Source organism: Silurus meridionalis, chromosome 7 (assembly GCF_014805685.1).
Source record: "Silurus meridionalis isolate SWU-2019-XX chromosome 7, ASM1480568v1, whole genome shotgun sequence".
In the NCBI taxonomy this organism is placed as follows: Eukaryota; Metazoa; Chordata; class Actinopteri; order Siluriformes; family Siluridae; genus Silurus; species Silurus meridionalis.
In genome coordinates this window covers 13,102,350-13,126,172 of record NC_060890.1, presented here as the reverse complement: position 1 = coordinate 13,126,172, position 23,823 = coordinate 13,102,350, and the positions used below count along the sequence as shown (strand labels likewise).

Here is a 23,823-nt window from a genome sequence, read left to right as displayed (position 1 = left end):
TAAGAAACAAGCAATCGACATCAATAGTCACAGCATTGTTCCTGAGTATCTGCCAGGGTGTAAATTGGGATTTAGGGGGTTGGGAAGTGCCACTGCCTTCAAGTGGAAACAGTACTGTTCAATTTACACATTCTTCTAAGGAGTATCAACACTGATATAATGCAAATGAAAAAAGATTTTTGATATTAGTGTTTCAAACATAAAAGCTTTGCATAATACTTCAATCTGTAGCCAGACTCAAATTCTAATCTATTTTTTTTGTTTGTCAGTTTTGGCATCAGAATGATAGCAAAATATGGTTCAGTGTTTGAACTATGTGCAAAATTAACAAGTTTGTTTAATGATCAAGTGTAGATAAACAGAATTTTGAATCAGCCTCCAATAAAGGAAAATATGTTGAAAACTGTGAAAGAAATAATTTTATAATGTATTGTGAAACTGAATTACTGGATCATTATGAATCCATGTGCATGGTGCATTTCAAATCTTGCACATTGACCAATAATGAATACACATTTCAGAACACATATATGCTCACATATGAGCAACATCACCATCTACTTTTTAAAGAAATGTTTATTGTTTGTTTGTTGTTGTAGTGGAGGTGAAGAGAGTTTCTGATAGGGTGATGAACATGAAGCAAGAAGTTGAAGGGATAATGATAAATGTCATCAGTGCCTATGCTCCACAAATCGGCTGTGAGATGGAGGAGAAGGAAAGATTCTGGAGTGAATTAGATGAAGTGGTAGAAAGTGTACCTAAGAAAGAAAGATTGGTGATCTGGGAATACTTTAATGGGCATGTAGGTGAAGGGAACAGAGGTGACGAGGAGGTTATGGGTAGGTATGTCCTTAAGGAGAGGAATGTGGAAGGGCAAATGGTGGTAGATTTTGCTAAAAGGATGGAAATGGCAGTGGTGAATACATATTTTAAGAAGAAGGATGATCATAGGGTGACATATAAGAGTGAAGGAAGGTGCACACAGGTGGACTATGTTCTATGCAGGAGATGCAACCTGAAAGAGATTGGAGACTGTAAGATGTTGGCGGGGGACAGTGTAGCTAGACAGCATCAGATGGTGGTCTGTAGGATGGTTTTGGAGGCGAAAAAGAAGAGGAGAAGAGTGAGGACTGAAAGAAGAATAAGATGGTGGAAGCTGAAGGAGGAAGAGTGTAGTGTGAGGTTCAGGGAAGAGGTCAGACAGGGGCTGTTGTGGTGGTGAAGAGGTGCTGGATGATTAGCAACTACTGCAGAAGTGATGAGGGAGGCAGCTAGAAAAGTACTTGGTGTGACATCTGGAAATAGAAAGGAAGACAAAGAGACGTGGTGGTGGAATGAGGAAGTGCAGGAGAGCATAAGGAGAAAGAGGTTGGCAAAACAGAAGTGGGATCGACAGAGTGATGAGAAAAGTAGTCAGGAGTACAAGGAGATGCGGCAGCAGGTAAAGAGGGATGTGGCGAAAGCAAAGGAAAAGGCATATGAGGAGCTGTATAAGAAGTTGGACACTAAGGGAGGAGAAAAGGATTTGTACCGATTGGCCAGGCAGAGGGACCAAGCTGGGAAGTGCTGCAGGTTAGAGCAATAAAGGATGAAGATGGAAATGTGTTGACTAGTGAGGAGAGTGTGTTGAGAAGGTGAAGGGAGTATTTTGAGCAGCTGATGAATGAGGAAAATCAGAGAGAGAGAGCAGCGATTAAGAGGATGAAGAGTGGAAAGTTGGTTGGACCAGATGACATACCTGTAGAAGCGTGAAGATGTTTAGGAGAGATGGCAGTGGAGTTTTTAACCAGATTGTTTAACAAGATTCTGGAAGGTGAGAGGATGCCTGAGGAATGGAGAAGGAGTGTGCTGGTACTGATCTTTAAGCATAAGGGAGATGTGCAGACCTGCAGTAAATACAGGGGAATAAAGTTGATCAGTCACATCATGAAGTTATGGGAAAGAGTAGTGGAATCCAGGCTGAGAGAGGAAGTGACCATCTGTGAGCAACAGTATGGTTTCATGGCCAAGGAAGAGCACCACAGATGCATTATTTGCTTTGAGAATGTTGATGGAGAAGTATAGAGGACAGAAGGAATTGCATTGTGTATTTGTGGATTTAGAGTAAGCGTACGACAGGGTGCTGAGAGAGGAGTTGTGGTATTGTATGAGGAAGTCAGGTGTGTCAGAGAAGTATGTGAGGGTGGTGCAGGACATGTATGAGGACAGTGTGACAGCAGTGAAGTGTGCAGTAGGAAAGACAGACTGGTTCAGGGTTAAGGTTGGACTGCATCAAGGATCGGCCCTGAGCCCTATCCTGTTTGCAGTGGTGATGGACAGGTTGACGGACGAGGTCAGACAGGAGTCTCCCTGGACTATGATGTTTGCAGATGATATTGTGATTTGTGGTGAGAGTAGTGAGCAGGTTGAGAAGAGCCTGGAGAGGTGGAGGTATGCGCTGGAGAGAAAAGGAATGAAAGTCAGTAGGAGTATGACAGAGTACATGTGCGTTAATGAAAGGGAGGGCAGTGAAGTGGTGCGGTTACAGGGAAAAGAGGTGGAGAAGGTGGAGGAGTTCAGTTACCTGGGGTTAACAGTGCAAAGTAATGGAGAGTGTGTTAGAGAAGTGAAGAAAAGAGTGCAGGCAGGGTGGAGTGGGTGGAGAAGAGTGACAGAAGATTTGTGATAGTAGGGTATCTGCAAGAATAAAAGAGAAAGTTTATAGGACTGTGGTGAGACCTGCGATTAGAGACAGTGGCATTGAGTAAAAGACAGGAGGTGGAGCTGGAGGTAGCAGAGCTGAAGTTGTTAAGGTTTTCGTTGGGAGTGACGAGGATGGACAGGATTAAAATTTAGTTTATTAGCGGAACAGCCCATGTAGGATGTTTTGGTGACAAGAAGAGGAGTTTATTGTTTGTTTGTTCATCTTACATTGCAGTCAGCAGGCATGCGCTGGATTCCTTTGGGATGAAAATTATATTGCCCATCAAAGCTTTAAAACATGTCATCCTGCACTTCCAGTTGTTTTCTTTCTTTTGTTCAATTATTCTCATGGAGATAGAATGAAGTCTGCACTTCCTCTTCCATCTGGTACATATTAGACATGAAACAAAATTCAATACATGAGCCTTTGGCTTAAGGGGATAAAAAAAAACAACAACAACTGCAAAGGTGTCACAAAAAAAAGAGCTGAAAAAAGATTGTTAAAACAATTATGACAAGAATATGATTAAAAAATGGAAATTACTATAAGCGAAGATGAAGTAAAAGTTGATACAAATAAAATCCAACTATAACAGAAAGAGTTTTGTACTTTAAGTTTGTCTTACAGGTCAGTAAACACATTCCCTTGAGAATGAGCACCTTGAAATTGTGGGTCCATGAAGCAAAGTGACAGCTGTGTATCGGAACGGCAGTACAGACAGAGGCTTGTTTATGGTTTCAAGCCTGAATGCTAATCATCTAAGTAGTAGTTTGAGTGTATGAAATACACTGGAGATTTTGAACATGCACCACTTTCTAAATTCCTCTTCTGTATATGGCGATTTCTTGGCTTAGATTTTTTTTCCACAACACACAGTTTAAGTAAACTATATGCCTAAATTATTGGGCCAAGTAATAACTGTTCTAAATATAAAACGTTTGGGCTAAAGGATTCTACTTACTGTATTTAGATTTAGTATTATCTTGGTTGAGACTGGGCCTTATCGTAGGTGTAAATATTTTTTTCCTGTGCATAAAGAACCCACCTATTAAAAAAAAATAAAAATAAAAAAAATAATAAAAAAGACAGGCAGGACCACTCATGATTGCAATTTATTTGTCAAGTGCTTCATGTTTGTAATCATGCCACATCTCTTCTGAATAGTAATTGTGGTAAACAGGAAGGCTGACAGCTCTTTCGTTTCAAACCAGGTAAAAATATATCATTCTATCTTTGTCCCATTATATAATAAAGCACTTTGTTTGGGCAATGTTTGCAGTACCAAAGGCATTTTGAAAAATCAATGATCACGAAGGTAATCCACCTTATTCATGTTTATTAGGCCCACTATTGCATTTCACATGAGCCTACTCAATCATTACTGCTCTGGATGTGTCTGTGATGCAGGCTTAAATAAATCACTGTAATGTTTCATTGTGCATGAAGATCTAAGAGCTATTTCACCAAGTATAACCATTTGAATCTACTGTCCATGTTGGAAAGAAATCAGCCAAACATTGGTTTCAGAGTTTCAAATTTATCTACTGTATAGATTCTTTTGGTGACTAGGTTTGACTTTTTAATTACAAAACTAACATCTTTTATTGCAAACCGTGGTCACTGTTCTGATCAGATCTCACTTCACAGCTGTTTATTACACTGTGTGTAAAACTTGACTAAGTTATGTTTGCTTAAGTTTGAAATGAAAAGGTTACATAGTGACATAGATACATTTTGATGTTTACCCAGACCCAATTTTTAATAGTAGTTTTTAAAATCATTTTTAGACTTTAGGCTTCTTTAAATTCTTTGTTTTTGGGGACGATTCTCCAGGATGTGTGGAATGTGTGGAATCTCTTTATATATACAGTACAGACCAAAGGTTTGGGCACACCTTCTCATTCAAAGAGTTTTCTTTATTTTCATCACTATGAAAATTGTAGAGTCACACTGAAGGCATCAAGGGCTATTTGACCAAGAAGGAGAGTGATGGGGTGCTGCGCCAGATGACCTGGCCTCCACAGCCACCGGACCTGAACCCAATCGAGATGGTTTAGGGGTGAGCTGGACCGCAGAGTGAAGGCAAAAGGGCCAACAAGTGCCAAGCATCTCTCTGGGAACTCCTTCAAGACTGTTGGAAGACCATTTCAGGTGACTACCTCTTGAAGCTCATCAAGAGAATGCCAAGAGTGTGCAAAGCAGTAATCAAAGCAAAAGGTGGCTACTTTGAAGAACCTAGAATATGACATTTTTCAGTTGTTTCACACTTTTTTGTTATGTATATAATTCCATATATAATTCCACATGTGTTAATTCATAGTTTTGATGCCTTCAGTGTGAATCAACAATTTTCATAGTCATGAAAATAAAGAAAACTCTTTGAATGAGAAGGTGTGTCCAAACTTTTGGTCTGTACTGCCTTTTTTTCTTCACCTGTTCACTCACCAGCTGTTAGGATACTAATTAGGTTCTTTTTTCCACCCAGAACATTTCAAGTCTTTTTGTTGGCTATGCCCAATGCTTGTGTCAGATCTATTTTTTTTAACTGTTTTCTGAGATTTAAAGTAGTTAAAAAGCCACCTGTCTCGTGTTTATGTTGGTCCATGCTCAACAACAAATTTATTCTTTACAGGTTAAAAAAAAACAATAGTTTAAATTGGGCTCAAACCAGTAGTAGGAATTAATGATTCTATTGATGATTTCTTCTTCCTTTGCAATGATAACACCACTCATTTCTTGCTATAAATATTTTTTTCCTATAATTTTTATTTAGTTATATTTTGCAGGCTTAGCCATTTTAGTGGAAGAAGAAACTCTTTCTAAATAACATGCAACTTGATTGTCCTAATTGTTGGCTGGATGTTGTGGGTCCACATCAGTTGTTGACTGTAATTTCATTTACAGAGCCCGAGGCAGCCAAAGAGAGCAGATTTTTCCCTTTGAGCAGAAATTTTTACTGACAGCTGCTTGAATGTAAGAAGGTACTACAAAAACACGCTATCTAGTTCATTATTTTACTGCCACAGATGTTGCAAGAATGTAAATGGAACTGTTACTGATTATGCAGATGTGATTTTAAGTAAACAGGTGTTGCTATCACAAGAAAAAACATTTAGTTGGAAATTTTATATTTTTGGGGAAAAAGAAGATAACACATGGCCTCTGGATATCCATATAATTAATTAGGTTCACAACACAAGAGCTCATTTATCTCTGTATATTTCTTTGCACATTCTATGACTATTTTGTCAGCATTGTACAGAAAGAAAGCAACTGTAGGATGACTGCATTTGCTTACATTGATGTCTCTGTTCATAAATCATAAGATAAAGGTTAAACAAAACCATATCATTCATCTCTCTGTTGCCACAGGAGGAGTAAATGGTTTTCTTATATGAGTAAATTAAAGCGGGCCAACATTTAATTAGCAAATGGTGGTAAAACTCCATGTGGTATATTATTTGACATAATATACAAGAATATTAAAACGTTTCTTATTCTACATTACATAAAGAAAACTCATCATATTGCTAAAAACAACCAACTTTCTTGTAAAAAACAAAAAACTTCTTGTGTGATGTTTTATTTTGACACTTCATAAACTGGAAAAAAACCTGCCACCTGCTGGCAGTCAGTATAGAGTGCATGTTGATTCTCTGTAACAGACTGTTTACCCCATACCCTATTTCTTCTCTTCTACACACAGCTCACGCCAGCACCAGCTGAGCCTTTCACACTCTCCCAAAGCTCAAAACTAGCAGTCTGAAAGGATATGCATTTGTTTGTTTGTCCTTCTATTTGGCTTATGCTTATTTTGTACCATAGAATACAGTGGAAATAACCAGAAGGTTTTCTGTATATGCCTTTTTGTCCCACCTCTAAAAAGCGTAAACAGATGTGTCTTTCTCTGACACAGAGGTTAAAAAAAAACCTTCAAAAGGAGCTCAATTTCCTCCCCATTTTATAATTCAAGAGCTAGGGCTCACTTTAGCGACAGGCCTGTGTTACTGTTGCTGTGGCAAGCTGTCACTCATAACCAGCACATTCCCATGTTAACTGCACTCCATCTTAACCGCACATTACAGATTCTGCGAAGAACGTGATGCCTCACTATGACGTCTTTGACTCAGAGAACTCTTTGAATCCTCATGCTTTGATTAAGAAATTTACAAGGAATAAGTAGCACATTGAACACAAGGGACTGAGAGTCCATCTAGAAGCTCCCTGGGTATAAATGATATAAAGTATGTCCTTAAACATCCTATCCACCCTTGCTGCATACAAATCAATTGTTATGTTGTAAAATACTACTGATTTAAGTAATTAAACGTTTTACTATATATTAGGGGTGTAACGGTACACGCATTTGTACGCATTTCGGTACAGGGGTTTTAGTTCGGCACACACGTGTATCTAATGCAATCCTTTTTACGTGTAAAACATAGATAAAATCTGGGTTACCTCGCGGACGTATAAAGTGGCGGACCGCATGTTTGTTTGGTGTCCACCTCGCACTTTGGGAGCGTTTTATTTATTATTTTAAAACTTGAAAACATACACAACAATGCAAGTGGCATAATAAATAAACTAGAGTTAGCGCAGTGTCACTCCGTACCGCATATAACATAACATTGATTTGGCGCATGCATGAAAACACTAATCAATCAATAGCGCAAGCATTAGCCGCTAACCAGGAAGTGACTAGTGGCTAGCACTACTAATTTTTGTAAGTAATTCAAGATTTTACTTTTTTTTTTACTTTTCATTTCACTGAAAGTTGCATCCTGTATATACTATATTTGTGACAAATAAAAAAAAGTTAATCTTGAATCCATAGCGCTTCCTGGCTAGCCGCTAATGCTAGCGATATGAAGTCAAGATTTGTTTTGCGTTTTATATCCAGCTTCAAGATTTTCTCTTAAAAGGAGAAAATCCTGACAATTACACATATGGAGGGGGCGAATATTTGTTAAAGTCTGCTTAAATAAGCAGAACAGTTAAGTAGATCATATCTTTAACATTTTTTTATATTAAATGTAAAACACACATATAGACATCTGTATTACCCAAATGGGGTCTAACAAATGTAAACTATTGAATAAATGTATTTTCCTTTTAATTAATCAATTTAATTAATTACTCAATTTAATCAATATAAAATAAAAAAAATATTTTATATATAAATTAACCAAGCAAGCATTTTATAAAAAATAGTTTTAAAAATGTAAACTCTTCAAATGTTGATGATCACAAATATTAATAATAACAAACTGCATTAATAACAAATGAAAAGCAATTTTATGTTTTTCATTTCTTCCGCCTAACTGTAACAAAACTAAACCGAATTGTGATCTAAAAAAAAACGAGCTACGTACCAAACCGTGAATTATGTGTACCGTTACACTTTACTACTATATATATATATCATTCTAAAAATAATAAACAAACATTTTTACTTTTCATCACTAAACATTTGTTTTACTGATGCGCCAAGTACCAAAATACACCACGATGCACACATACGGAAATTAAAACCGTCCGTGTGGAAATATAGCAAAAGTTCAGTTTGGTGTACTGATGATTTACATAATTTGAAACACCATAATTGCCTTAAAACATTTGCAATTATATTTTTATGAGCTGCCCTGTCATCTGAAAAATGTAAACAGGCTTGTCTGTTTAATAGACATAAACGAGTTTTTTGAAAAACAGCTATGAGCTATGAAACATGTCTAGTTTTTCTACTCTTTGTTGAATATGGTTTCACAATAAACATACATTTGCATAAAGCATGCCTATTGGATAAGGGTATTAAAACTATACACGTATTGATTGAGAAAGCACAAAATAATTTCCTGTGTGCTATAATTCGTTCTATTGTTTTGTTTTGTTTTTCTTGTAGTTTTCTGGCTACCGAGTCCATTTGCACCAGTGTATTTCTTCAATGTTTGCTTTTTTGTTAGAAAGGAGTGAAATGTTGCACCTGCGTTCACGCATACATCCCACTCCACATTTGTTTTATTTTTGGTAAAGGTGGGGCTTATTGATTTAAAGCCAGCGCACACTTGTGCTGTTTTTCTTAGTTCTCATCACAATACAGCAGCTGTCTATTAAATTAGAGAGGAAACTCCAGTTTCCATGGAGGCACAACATCCAACCAGTCATGACAAGAAACCCTCTCTACTTAACCTGTCAACCATGTTTTCTGTCAATCCCACTCTTGCTAGAATGTTGGTGGTTTAGCCTAGTTTTCAACATTTAAAAAAAAAATACTAACATCACACTGTACCTCAAATCCCACTCAATACACTTCATACTTTTGCATATTTATGTTCCCAAACTAAAAAATATTGTAATTTTTTAAATAATTTGCTTTCCTACCCTCTCTGCCTACTTTTACTCAAATCGCATGGTTATTTTGATTCTACAGGTTTTCTGTGATGCCTTTGTTCTGATTCTGATCCTCAACATTCTGCTAAAGCATGTAGCATGCTTTATGGTGTGTATGTATGCATGGCACCAAAGCTGCAAAAGCATACAGCTCTCTCCTTTTCTACATTCTCTAACTATGTCTTTCGTTTCTCTTCCATGTGCCTATAGGGAGCCAGGGAGGGTGTGTGTAAGCCTCAAGGCTTTACATTGTGTGCTGCTGCCTCACACTTACTGCATACTCCACTTTCATTTCACTCCTCCTCCCCTTGTCCCCATCTTGTTCTCATTCATTTTTTTTTATCATTCTGTGGGTTTTTTGCATTTTCTCCCTCCTTTATAGTGTTCCGTTCCTGCTGAATCTGTCACTGCTCATATACTCTCACACACATACACACTTAATAGAAACTGTGGTTGCATAGAAGAAGCAAGAAGCAGGTGAAGAAGGAAACAGAAAGACAGCATCACTTACAGTCCAACCATCCACACACACACACACACACACACACACACACACACACACACACACACACACTGCAGCCTCTAAGAAAAGCAGCCGCATCAGTTTTCAGAGCAGCGCTCCCTCCTCCTTCCATCCTCTTCTCACTGCATGCTCTCTCTCTCTCTCTCTCTCTCTCTCTCTCTCTCTTTTCGCTCTCTCTTTTCGCTCGCTCTCTCTCTCTCTCTCTCTCTCTCTCACTCACTTGCTCTCACCTTCTTCACTAGCACGCTGGTGCTCTCTCTCTCTCTCTCTCTCTCTCTCTCTCTCTCTCTCACACACACACACATGCTCTCCTCTTCTTTACTAGCACGCTGGTGCTCTCTCTCTATCTCTCTCTCTCTCTCTCTCTCTCTCTCTCTCTCTCTCTCTCTCTCTCTCTCTCTCTCTCTTTCTCTCTCTCTCTTTAACTGTATTAGTGCCAGTGTCTGTGTCTCTTAGTGTGGGAATGTAGCAGACTTGGAGGCTGCGCTACCGTTCAATCTGAGCGCATGGACAGACCTTGGACAGTTGTCTGTGTGTGTGTAGCAGAAGGGTCTAGCTAAGGGCATGGATTGTTGAAAAAGGATCAAATGGATTTAGCCTCTCTCTGCCCTCTGTGATTAATTCCCCTGGATCGTTGTCCATCGCTCAGCTGCTTTCTCCTGGGGAGGAGATTACCGGCTGCCTGAGTCGGCTGGAGAGCCACTGGTGAGTGAGGAGAGATGAGAGCAAGCGTGACATGCGTGTGGAAAGAGTGAGCGGCAGACGACGTGCCTTCGGAGTAAGACTTTGCTCCCCACAGCTATTACAGATTTCCAGTGCAAACCCACAGACACAAATGCTGAAAGGCAGGGCTGCATCAGCTGCGATGGTTGCTGCGTTGGTGCAGCTGTGAGAGGGGCTGCAGCAGGGAGTTGCCGGGTACATTCTCACTCAGCCTTGGATTTATGCGCGCTTCTAACAGTAGCCGCAGTGTCCTCGTTCTACTGTTTTGTCTGTCAACCTTGTTTTTTTTTCCTGCTCTCACCTTTTCTACACGCCGGAGCATCTTGGGAATTATCTAGCTTTCTGGACACTGAAGTAGATAGAGGCACGTCTCTCAGTCCCCGTCCCCCCACCCTTCCCTTTCCTCACTTACCTCTGCTCTCTGAGTGTGTGTCTGTGCTACAGCATGTTTGTGTGTGCGTAATTATTCCTGGCTTGTGATTATTGTGTTTTGTGTTGTTGAGAATTTGTATTCAGGTAGTTATGTGTAGGCTAAGGTCCTGTGCACTGTTAATATGATCTGTCAGAGATTGCATCTGTCTCTGTAGCTGTGGATGAGTGCATGTTTGAATGTTAATGAGATGCCCAACCCTGGTTTCTTGGTAAGCCCCCTCCCCTGCTTGTATCGCTTCCTAGCCAGGCCCTAAACTCCAACAGCATGAGTGAGAGAACAGCTCTAGGGGCCACCATGGAGACTATGACCCTGGAAGAGCCCGGGGTTGAAGAGTCCTCTCCTCGGGTCCCAGGGCCCCTCCGCTGTGGCCCCTGTGCCATGTGGCCCCGCCAACAGACATGGCTGTGTGCTGTGCCCTTGCTAATGGGATTTGTGGGACTAGGCCTCAGTCTCATGCTCCTCAAGTGGATTGTGGTGGGCTCAGTCCAGGACTACATGCCCACTGACTTGATGAATGCCAAGGGTAATGGGCAAGACCCCATCTTCCTTTCAAAACCTACAGCCCTGCCAAAGGGCCCAGATGCTGCCACTACGTCCACTACCTCTCCAGGCAATACTAATGGGCCAATACCTGGTTCAGCTGCAGATGGGACCTCAACAGTGCACAGGACTCATTCAGGCACATCCTCAAACCACAGCAACAATAGCAGTGGAGCAAGAGGAGCTGGAGCAGTGGATGGAGGCTCTGTGAATCGAGCTCCACACCTTCATAACAGGGTTGGCACAAGAGGGAATGGCACAGCTATACCTGGAGATAAAGAGGTGACTCCACGCAGTACTACAGTCAGAAAGCCAAGTCCAGGTGGAAGCCGAAATGTTTACCCCTCATCCAGAGCTGTGCCACCAAGCCCAATCTCCATCACTACCACAACTACGACAACTACCATCACTTCTACAGTGAAAAGCACAGCCACTACCCAAATGCCCCCACCTATCAGCACATCAACTAGGCCTACCCAGCGCTTAAACCATGGACGTGCCTCCAAGGGGCCTTCCACGAAGCCCACTCGTCCTCACCATCGATTCAGAACACGTAAGTTTTATCACCCACCACTTAAGTAACACCATATGCATACGTTTTATATTTGTGTAGTCATTATGCATATGTAACTGCTTTTTTTCTTCAATTTATCCCAGTGTCTGGCGAATAATTTATAATAAAAAAGGATTTGGCGATTGTTATAGAGCAATAATTATTTTCCGTCGTTTCAGTCGTGCAGTAGCTCATTTTTCCTCTGCTTGTTTATGCAAAGGAGAGTTAGTATGTAACACAGTGGATATACTCACATAGACACTGCTTTTCAGATCAGTCTTACAAAAGAGCCAGTCAAGCAGGCTAATAGTGCTGGTGCTGCTGTGCTCATTAGCTGTGCATGGTAATGAGGGCTCACATGAGTCCCCTCTTTTTCACTGCATGCTTGAATATGGATCTATCGCTCAAGTCTGTTTTTCAAATTTTTTTTAGTGTTCAATTATTAGGAATCATGTTTTTGTATTCCTGTGTATGTGTGGCTTCTTGTAATATCACATTTTTTTCCATTTCATTTTTGTAGCACTAACGTATTCTATCTCAATGCTGATCAACCATAGATTTGTGTCCTTATCAGGTGCAACCCTTAGACACAGCACAAACAAGACAGAAAGGTGAGAATAGTGAAGAGAGATGAATTTAAGAGGAGAGGGCACTGCTCCCTCTGTCAGCACAGATCAAGTCTCAAGGAAAAGATTCCATTTAGATAAGTGAAGATATGAGTACTGCAGTAGGTATGGAGGGTAGACTGGAGACAGCGGCCGCAAACTTGTCTGAAAGCTCTACCACTAGGAGCACAAGTGAAAGAGGGGAGGATCTGACTCCAGAAGGGTTTTCATTATAGATATGAAAGAGCTGTAAGGAGAAATCATGTTTGTTGTTAATTGCATATCTCTCTGTACATGTCTATTATACAAATCGCTCTCTGTATTCATGCATGCTTTTTGCAGAAAAAAGTAACTGCATTCTCATAGCAATGTGATAACCAGGCATAACTGAAATTACTTCATCTATTCAGAAAAGGGGAGAAATATTAATGGTACCAGCATGAGTTGTAGCCAGAGGACGAGCCACAGTGGGGAATTAGCACTATTCTGTGTGCTAATTAAATGTTCTTCTCTAATTAAATCCAGAATGCTGTTTATTTAGAAAGCAGGGTCCTAAAAACAGGCCACCGATTGTGATTGTCACTACCAATTATCAACTTCAAGTTTTATATTTCAGCAATGTAAATAGAGCTCAGTGTGATTTGTAAAAGGGAATCAGTTCAAAGTTTAGTTTAAAGTTTATATTCCAGTTCATTGTATTATATATACAATTTTGGTGGATATAGTTGGTCAAAAATAAGAGATATCGGTTTAATTTCCTGACATGATAAAGCAGAAAATTGAAATGGTCTTACTGTAATTTCAATCTAAGTTTGAATAAAAAGAATATGTTTTAGATTTATGAAGTGAGATGCACATCTGGTCCTTTTATACACCTTATACACTATTCAGTTTAAAATCTGCCTGTTTGGACAGGTGATGTGACAGGTTTAGATTAAATAAAATCTTAATTACTACTGCAGACTAAACCCTTAACTAATGATTTAACCTTATTGTACAGTACACTTACTACTTTAATGATGAACACCATGAAAAGATAAGTGTTAACTGAATATTCGAGAAAATATAGGAATGGAATTATACTATTAAAAAGTGCTCTAAAATTTTAGATGCCTATAATGTAATAATAATAACCTCACATCTAAGTGAAACAGACATTGTACTGATGTCCTGATTGCAAGGTCTTCAAGTTTTGTTGTAACGGTGAAGCAAAAAAGCAGTTTTCTAAAAGGAACCAAGGCTCTGTAAGAGGCATACAATTCATCTAAGTGGTTGTAACATGCATTGTGCCAACCAAACAGCAACCCAAAGAATATACCAAATAAGTCTGTATTTATGCACTGGTTGAGGCATTGAAAATAGATGAATAGGTGTGAGAGGTTTAATAAAAGGTGTAATAGGTCTTGGTTTACATTTTGGTTTGAATAAAGTAAAAAATTTTACCATGATTTAGATTTTGCAAACAAATTGATAGGTATGACTGCAATTTTTATTTTCTGTCAATGGTGAATGAGCCAGTGGTCATTTAAAAACACATTGGTCAAATACTTGTATTTCATTTTAAATATATATGGCGTTCAGATTTTGTGACAAGATTGTTGTTTATCTTTGCTTTATCAGTTATTTGGATTTGCTCTCACTCTGGAAATACTGTACTTGTCAAGTCAAGTCGTTTATTTCTATAGCGCTTTTCACAATGGACATTGTCTTAAAGCAGCTTTACAGAATTTAAGAATTAAGGTGAATGATGTGTGTTTTTCCCTGATGAGCAGCCTGGGCAACTGTGGCAGGGAAAAAAACCCTTGATGTTATGAGGAAGAAACCTTGAGAGGAACCAGACTCAAAAGGGGAACCCGTCCTCATTTGGGTGATATTAAGAGTATGATTGAATACATTTTATAACAAGTATTGAACTAGCCATGAACCAGGGCAGGAGAGAAGGGGGTTGGTTGTGGGTTAAGGCTGAAAGCTTCTACAGACCTGATGGCTCTCATTTATTTATGTGTTGATGACATCTCTGTCACATCCCCAGGCATGATGAAGATAGCAATGGTTACAGTTTTTTATGACTACAGCTTTATGTGTTTGCAGGACTGGAAGGTGCCCCTAAGGTTAGTGCTATTGTGAGCACACACTTCACATGGCCTTTGCATCATAAGATGCAGGTGTTGCTGTTAGAAATGTGTAGCAATTTTAAGTTTATTCTCGATGGCAATAAAAGGATGAGGTTCGGCTGCTTGTAAAATAGACTTCAATTTCTTTCTGCCATATTGTGAAAGGTAATCTATCACAATTTAATGTAATCTATTCCACTCTAGCCAGAGCCTGCAAACACTGTCTTCTGGGCAAGTGCATGATGAAATGGCCTATAGTGACCAGATGCATGAACATCCATCTTTAGGTGAGATTCGTATGATAATACATTGGGAGAGGCTGTGCTTGTATTCCAGCCAAGAGAATTGGATCAGAGAGACTAACAACATTTTAATATCACTCAAGCAGATCCCACCTCACATGGCACGTCTGTATTAATCTCTGTTTGTTCTGCAGCAGGGTTTGCAGCCATCTATTAGGAATAGTAGTGATATTTGAGAACCTCTCTTTCTTTGTCTCCAGCCATACCACACTTACCCTTCTTCTCCTCCTCCCGCTCCTGTGAATCTCTTTTCTTTTCTTTCCTGTTAAGCTATTTTGCTCTTCTTTTTTTCTGGCTTTATCTTTCACTCTTTTAAACAGTCTGCCTGTGTACCTTGTGTGTGTGTGAGTGCCCCCTTGTATCCTGTGTCTTTGTTTCTGTTTGGTGCACATGCTCTGTGCACAGCCTCATTGCTTCCTGTTTGGGAAGGTGATGCGCAATAGAGCAGTTTGCTGGCTGGCAGTAGAATTGGGGAGAGACACACCAACTGACTTATCATTGTTATTCCAGACACATTTTCCATGTTAGAATGGTAAGATTCAGAAGTTACTGTGCTAGAATGGTTCCTTTGTCAGGAATAAAAGCATACGGAGGAAAAATGCTGAGAAAGGGAATGTATACGCAAGGCTAGAGCCTTGGCAAAACACAACCATGAAATAGAAGTCGAGTCAATCAAACAGAAGGCTTTTTGAGTAAAAAGAGTGAAGGCGAACGCGGTGCTGTTTTGATGTGCTAACCTGGAGCATACCCACTGTTCACGTCAGCAGCAGCAGTGTCAGTATTAGCATCAGCAGTCTCAGTGTCGCACATGCTTAAACATTAGGATTAGTGATGAAAAACAGAAATCCATTTAGAGCAGACCCAAGGGAGGTCATCTGGACTTTGGCTCTGCTGCCATCAACACACTGCTCTCCCCAGATACCAGCACCAGGACTGTCATGTGACCCTCAGCTACCAATCAAAAATGACAAATAATATAGGAAGATAGACAGACCCTAAGGGAGTGATGCTTTGCATTCTGGCACAGTAATGATATGTTCAAACCAAGCATGATCCAAACTATTTTTATTTCACAGTGAATTGGATTGGAAGACATTTGGTTATGCATTGGGTAAGATGTCCTGTGACCCTCTATATTCAAGCTGTACAGAGGATCCTCTCATACCCAGCCTTGTTTGTCAGTGACATTTCAGCATGCTGTATGCCTGACCCTTAACAATCTAGTGGGAGGCAGGAAGGTTGACGTGGCCCAATATTTGGCTGCGGAAAAGTGGCACTGAAGGGCATCTTTGGCTTCCTTAATGTCACCAAGTGATCTATGGGAGCAAAATGTCCACTGGAACGCAGAGATCTTGGGCACATTGGGTGTGGCAAAGGCTAAAATATTAATGCCCAAAAAGAAAAACACATGCAGACACATGTTGAAGAAAATATATATAATTAATAAAACCGTATTTTAAATGTGAAATGGATGTTTCAGGAAGAATTTAGAATTTTACATGCATTCTGAAAGTACAGAAAGAACATCACAACTTGAAATATTACTTTAGGTCAGTTTTTTGTTTCTACTAAAACTGTAGTAACTTGGCTTTTTGTAAGCCATTATTGTTCAAGCTGTATAAAAAAAGCTACCAACTCTGACTTTAACATTATAACCTTAAGTATTTTTTGTCATCAAATTTTACTCTCAAGTGAGTTCAGCATGTACACTCACCTTACATCACTTATGGTAATTGGGTACTTAAGCCTGGATTGATGTATCTGTCAGGGTCTGAAACCAGAGCTGGAGTGCTGTAGAGTGCTGCAGTACAGCCTCAGTGTTCACTTTTGACAGAACTGCATTGCAGCCCTGCTCAGCTGATGGTGATCTATGAGAGTACTGTGATTTATCCAGATTACGGCCATGTAAGACACAGCAACCTAGATGCACATGGCCATTCATGGAGCTCTGTGACCTTCCTCCCATTTACAAACTATGAATGCAGCTCATGTCCCTCTCTGTAACGAGCAATATAGCGAGAGCAAGACAGTATTACACACAGCTGAGCTGATGCCAAGGGGATTACAGTTCATCATATCTGATCTCAGCCACTTAGATCCCCTCTATCGAATTCCACACCCGCAGGGCCCCCTGGATTCCGGTATCAATTTACCAGTGATGGAAGGATGAATTGAAGTGAGATTTGCACATTCTCTGCAGAGTGGCACCATGTTGGAAGCGGGAGTAATTAGAGTAGAAGAGACTGAGGGATGTGGGATATGCAGGCCAATTGCTGACAGTACTCGGCTGCTCTAGTTCCTCAAAGCATCTAGCAAACCTGCTGCGAGTCTCGATACTGTTAAGCAGCCGTTCAGCCTGAGTTATAGGTGCTTGCATTGGAGTATTACCATGTTTCATGAATTGAAGGGAAAAAAAGGCCTAAATGCTTTTGAGGAGAAACACATTTATTCTCTCACTATGGCAATGTTTCGAAGGACCTAACTTTTGTACGCATTCCTTCTGTCATACAGCAAAAACTTTTTGCTGTGTCCATATATTCTGAAACAAATAAATAAAAAAAAAAACACGAATTATGCTCATGTTGTTTTTAAAATCATTTAACTTAAACAAGTAAAGGAAATGGCATGATTTATGAACCTGTATGATTTCACAGAACACAAAATGGCATTTTGTTTATCATAAATACTCTTTAGTTTCCCATCTTCTAAATGCTAGCTTGGTTGAATAGCCCTTAGAAGTGAATATGCATGCGAATAACTGAATGTGCATGTAAATAAGTGTGTGTGTGTGTGTGTGTGTGTGTGTGTGTGTGTGTGTGTGTGTGTGTATATGCGTGTAAACTGTCGTAGCATTTGGGGTGTATTCCTGGGATAAGCTCTGGATACCCTGTAGCCCTGTCCAGTATAAAGCATTTAAGATGATTGAATTAAGTTAGATTTATTTTAGATTTATTTTAGAATTACTCATACAAAAGAAGGTAGCTATTTACTTTTTTTATTTTATTTTACTTAATCTTAATCTCTCTTAATCTCTGAATTTAAATGCTCTGAATTGCAATTATTCTCTGAACACTTTGACAGCTGCTTTATTGTTAAAATTCCGAATAATCTTATTAATGTGCCATACTGAAAAGAAAAGCTTTAAACATAAGTTTAAAGTAAAGGAGTAACTTAGGTTGCAGTGTCTGTGGGTTTGTAAGAATGCATTCACTTGAGATATGTTCAAGGTCAGGGTAAAGGGTTCATTTATAAATAATATATGAGGAGCACACTACACTTTAGCATCAGTCATATTGTTTCTGTTGGCCTGGTTAGCTGCATCATAAAGCTTGTATTATACGCTGCAATCATGTAGGTGTTTGTACCTATGTAAACAGGGGAGTGTAATAGCTGGCTGTTCATGTATAATGCAGCTTTGGGGAGCCTTGTTCTGTATGCCATATGGGGATTGTGTATGTGAGTGTCTAAGTGACTCAGATGCAGTTAGACTAAGTGTGCCTGAGGTACAGAGTGAGAAAGAGGCCATCACTTTTGTCTGGACCAGCAAAGTCTGGCTTGCTCTTGTAATCCTGGTATGGCAAAGACTTCTCTAGGGAGATGATGTAAACCCTCCCAAGGAGATGAAAAGTGCTCTAAGTCTTGCTGTCTCACTTTCTTTCTTTCTATCTTTCTATGTCTTTTTGTTTTGTCAAACCTTCTTTTCTATTAATTTAATTCCCCTAAAAACAGAATTATATAATTCAAGCACTCCACACATTTATTTTAGAGAGTCCGAATAGCTGTTGCACACTTTGTGAGGTAACACTGTGAACTATGAATCAGATTGTCTGTCTAGAGTACTCTCCTCAACATCTTCCTCCTTCCATCTGATGTTGGGCATTAAATCATTGATGGGTACACGTCGAACAATAACACTCAGCTCATGAAACACCTGTCACAGCCAGACCGAGAAGAACACACAAGCACATTGAGAGGAACTGATATAAAACTGCAACAAAAGTGTACTGTAAATATATAAATGGTCAGCTACACAACAAATCTTTACAAAGGTAGAATATAATCAACCAATGTGACTGAACAGTAACTAAAGCATAGATTTTATTGCTTAAACATTAGTGATTAGACTCATGGTTATATGAATTGAAGTGGTTATGGTTGGGTCAAATAACAATTCCCACCCATCATCCAGCTCTTTCCAATCATGCAACAGTTGCTTAGAGTGGAGGGTGAAAGCTTTCACATGCTTTCACTGGGACAAATGAAGCCAGTCAACCATATCTTTTTAAACTGCTACTCAATGAAAAGAGCTTTTTGCCATCTTCAACATACAGTACATGATCTCACAGACCTCCTCCACTGGCTTGTTTCACTGTGAGATATAATTGCCATTTAAACATGCAGTCTTCTGACAATATCTTAAATGCTTTTCTGGTCTATAAGATTGGGACCTATAGATTCTACAGTAGTTCATGTGTATAAAAGCTAGAAGTGCCGTTGTTGTCTATGAAGCTTGTTGTTCTATGTATCATAAATGTTTTTTGTTGATGCTTTGGCATCCACAATAGTTTCCTACTGACTTTTATTCAAAGTGAATGGTCCCTCTGGTGTTCTCTTTCACTCAGCATTTAATAATAACTTTTCTCTACATTATCCTGGAAAAAATGTGGTTATTGCTTTCACTTTCCCCTTTTGCCTTATAGCCAGCTGTTATTTTTGTTCTCCTAGTAGCCTGTGAGCAGTTATGTGTGTCTGAGTGTCAGCTTAATATTACTATGTACAGTTTTGGCGTTTTAATATAGTGAGCCATAAAGAGTTTAACCCCCAATAATTTAGACCTATATAATTTCTTGCTTTTTCATTGCCTTTTTACTTGTCTTCCTTTATCTTCAAAGATTATTTAATTGCCATGGCAAAGAGGTAAATAGCGGAGTGGGATCCAAACAGATATTGTTGGCACAAAAAGTTTTGATACTACACCTTTTGATATTCCTTTTACTATCACATGTTTTAATTAATAAACTTTCCAAGAAATTACAATGAAGCTGGATATTTTTTTGTGTGTGTTTTCTATATCATATGCTTGTTTCTGTTAAAGGGGGAATGATTTATGTAGGCTGTAATCTTAACATTTACATTACCCAAATCTTCTTATTTACCCGACATTTTCGGATCTGGTCATTTGCTACAAGCGATTACATTACATTACAACAACTCTGTGGCAGGTAACATGGGCACCTTCAAATTAAACTAATAGGGTTCAGGGTTGTGGTAGATATAAAATCCCCATAAGAATATTGGACATAAGCCAAATTCCTATACTATTGCAGGAGAAACACATTCACACTATCATTCAGAAAGAAATGAACAGGCTAGAATTTTTATAGTTGGTTTATTTTAACTGAGAGACAGAATATAAAAACAAAATCATAAAAAAATTAAAGAAAGGTACATTAATTTGTATTTTTATTTAGTGAAATAAGTGTTTGATCCCGTACCAAATTAGCAAGAATTCTGATTACCACAGACCCAAATTAGTCCTGTCCCTTTAACAAAGAACTCTTAATATCAACTTGTTATGTATATAAAAGACACAAGTAACAGAATCAACGGTTTCCATTCAAACCTCTCCACCGAAGAGACCAAAGAGCTGTCAAAAGGACGTCAGGGACAAGATTGTTGACCTGCACAAGGCTCGAATGGGCTACAAGACCATCAGATTGTTGCCTTGGCCATATGTTTTTGTTCATTGTCATGCTGAAGACCCATCCACGACCCATGTTCAGTGTTCAGGCAAAGGCCAGAAGGTTCTTATCCAAGACTCTACAGTGCATGGCTCCATTCATGTACTGAAGTCTTCCTGTAGCAGAAAAACAGCCCCAAATATTTCCTCCATGTTTGACAGTGGGGACGATGTTTTCGTGGTCATATTCTACATTTCTCCGCCTCCAAACAAGGCGAATTGATTTAATGCCAAAGAGCTCAATGCTCAAATTTTGGTCTCATCTGACCACATCACATTCTCCCAAGCCTTCTCTAAATCATTCTGTTGTTTATTGGCAAACTTCAGATGGGCCTGTTTATGCGCATTCTTGAGCAGAACAAAACCTTGATGTGTTACCAATGGTTTTCTTGGTGACTGTGGTCCCAGGTCCTTTGAGATCATTAAGAAGCTCCTCCTGTGTAATTCTGGGCTGATCCCTCACCATTCTCAGAAATCTCCTTACCCCATGAGGTGAGATTTTACATGTAGCTCCAGAGAGAAGGGCGATTGGTTTATCTTGTATTTGTTCCATTCTCTAATTAACGTGCCAACAATGTTCTCTTTCTCAAGTTTCTTGCTGATGGTCTTGTAGTCTATCCAGCCTTGTGCAGGTCTACATCTTGTCCCTGATGTCCTTTGGTCTTTGCCCATGGTGGTGGAGAGGTTTGAGTAGAAGAGGTTAATTGATTGGCTGGTGTCTTTTCTACGCATAACGAGTTATTTCTTAAAGGGACAGGACTAAGTTGGGTGTGTGGGAGTCAGAATTCTTTCTGGTTGGTAGGGGATCCAATTTTTATTTCATTCGATCAAATACAAAATAATTTATATAATTTCTGTATTATTTATTTTGATATTCTTTCTCTTTCTGTTCAAATAAACCTACCATAAAAATTCTAGACCATTCATTACTTTGTAATTACATTGCTTCTCCCATTAGGGGTCGCCACAGCGGATCATCCGTCTCCATACCCCCCTGTCCTCTACATCTGCCTCTTTCACACCAACTACCTGCATGTCTCCCTTCACCATATCCATGAACCTCCTCCTTGGCCTTCCTCTTTTCCTCCTACCTGGTGGCTCCATCCTCAGCATTCTTCTACCAATATAATTCATGTCCCTCCTCTGCACATGTCCAAACCATCTTAATCTCGCCTCCCTCACCTTGCCACCAAAACGTCCTACATACGCTGTCCCCCTAATAAACTAATTTGTAATCTTGTCCATCCTCGTCACTCCCAACGAAAACCTCAACATCTTCAGCTCTGCTACCTCCAGCTCCGCCTGTCTTTAACTCAATGCCACTGTCTCTAATCCATACAACATCGCAGGTCTCACCACAGTCCTATAAACTTTCCCTTTCATTCTTGCAGATACTCTTCTATCACAAATCACTCCTGTCACTTTTCTGCACCCACTTCACCCTGCCTGCACTCTTTTCTTTACTTCTCTAACACACTCTCCATTACTTTGCACTGTTGACCCCAGGTACCTGAACTCCTCCACCTTCTCCACCTCTTCTCCCTGCAACCGCACCACTCCACTGCCCTCCCTCTCATTCACATACATGTACCCTGTCTTACTCCTACCGACTTTCATTCCCCTTCTCTCCAGCACATATCTCCACCTCTCCAGGCTCTTCTCAACCTGCTCACTACTCTCACCACAAATCACAATATCATCCGCAAACATCATAGTCCAGGGAGACTCCTGTCTGACCTCGTCCGTCAACCTGTCCATTACCACTGCAAACAGGAAAGGGCTCAGGGCCGATCCTTGATGCAGTCCAACCTTCACCCTGAACCAGTCTGTTGTTCCTACTGCACACTTCACTGCTGTCACACTGTCCTCACAATGTCCTGCACCACCCTCACATACTTCTCTGACACACCTGACTGCCAATAATTTCTTTGTAAGGGGTAAATTTACTAAATCAGCAGGGGATCAAAAAATTATTCCCCCCAATCTAAGTTAAGTGTTTTGGGCGCATTAGGGGCTGCCCCTTAAACACTTTTTGCAAAATAGCAAAAAAAAAAAAACTGTGTTGGTCCTTGTTTGGATTTCAAATAGAGAGTCTGGATTAATATATATGGTTCTGGCACTCCCAAGAGACCTTAGTAATTTGTGTATGTAAATGTGGTTATATAGTACCTGTTCTCCAGGGTTTGTGTGGTACATGGCTTCAATTGATGTGCTTGTAATTTTTTTCTAGGTGTTATACCGGAAGTCTGTGCATGAAATTATATTCTCTCTCTCTCTCTCTCTCTCTCTCTCTCTCTCTCTCTCTCTCTCTTTCACACACACACACACACACACACACACACACACACACACACACACACACACACACACACAGCTTCATTAGGGATGGAAAAGCTTAAACAGCTTAAAACTGTGCCAGACTGTGCACTCAGACCCTCCAATGCTAGATTTGAAAGCTTTGATCCTAGCAGGCTTTGCGCCACTGTAGGGATATAATAAGATGTATTTGAACACGCATATGAAGTTATGCCAAGACCAGCCACACTTCTAGCTTTACCTTCCTTGTATGATTTCATATGGCTGTGGGCACGTATTTCAATTTCTTATTCTTATTCATCCATCTGGGTGGGTGGATTGCTGGTGTGTCCTTTGCGTACCCTCTTGTTCTTGCAAGCCAGGCCAGTCAGATGAGCAAGGGGAATAATGAAGATTAAGTAGAGATTGAAAAGGTAGATTTGAGGGTCAGACCGAACAATGGTTGGATTTTCCTTTTCCTGTCTCTGCTCTATGTTCACAGAGCTGGATCCATTTTTTATTAAAAAAGCCTTTTTTTCTTCTCCCAGAGCCATGTCTGGGTCTTACAGTTAGCAAGCGGGAGCTGAGCAGACAGAGATGTATTTGGTATTGGGTCGGAGTTTTGCGTATCTGACTTGCAGTCATTTCAGAACTGAAAGAGCGAAAGAGGCAGTGTGACAGTGGTTATGGCAATGGATTATTTTCTCTGTCAGAACAGCTCAGTTTGGGTTATGCAGTTTGAAGCCACAGTACGAGGGAATACAAGAAATGCCTGAAGGAAGTTTATTTTTAAAGCAAGCAGTGGGTTACTTAAAAAAGCCGCAAAACAAACCCCTGAACAGCGTAATACTCCAGCTGTCTGTGGTCAGACTCAAGGGGGAAAGTTGAGACACGTGTTTCATGTGATTGATGAAACAGTTAT

At 39.8% G+C, this 23,823-nt stretch overlaps 1 protein-coding gene across 2 annotated transcripts in view; it reads left to right on the top strand.

The window, feature by feature from the left end:
- Window positions 1-10,001: 10,001 nt before the first annotated feature.
- The window catches only part of nrg3b (neuregulin 3b), a 133,796-nt gene continuing 119,974 nt past the window's right edge, over window positions 10,002-23,823 (top strand). Inside the window, exon 1 of one of the 2 annotated variants that reach the window (XM_046854578.1) lies at window positions 10,002-11,845. In XM_046854578.1, coding sequence (XP_046710534.1) covers window positions 11,017-11,845 — 829 coding nt within the window. In that variant the 5' untranslated portion in view covers window positions 10,002-11,016. The remainder of the gene's footprint in view (window positions 11,846-23,823) is intronic. The other variant, XM_046854579.1, reaches the window with a different exon arrangement.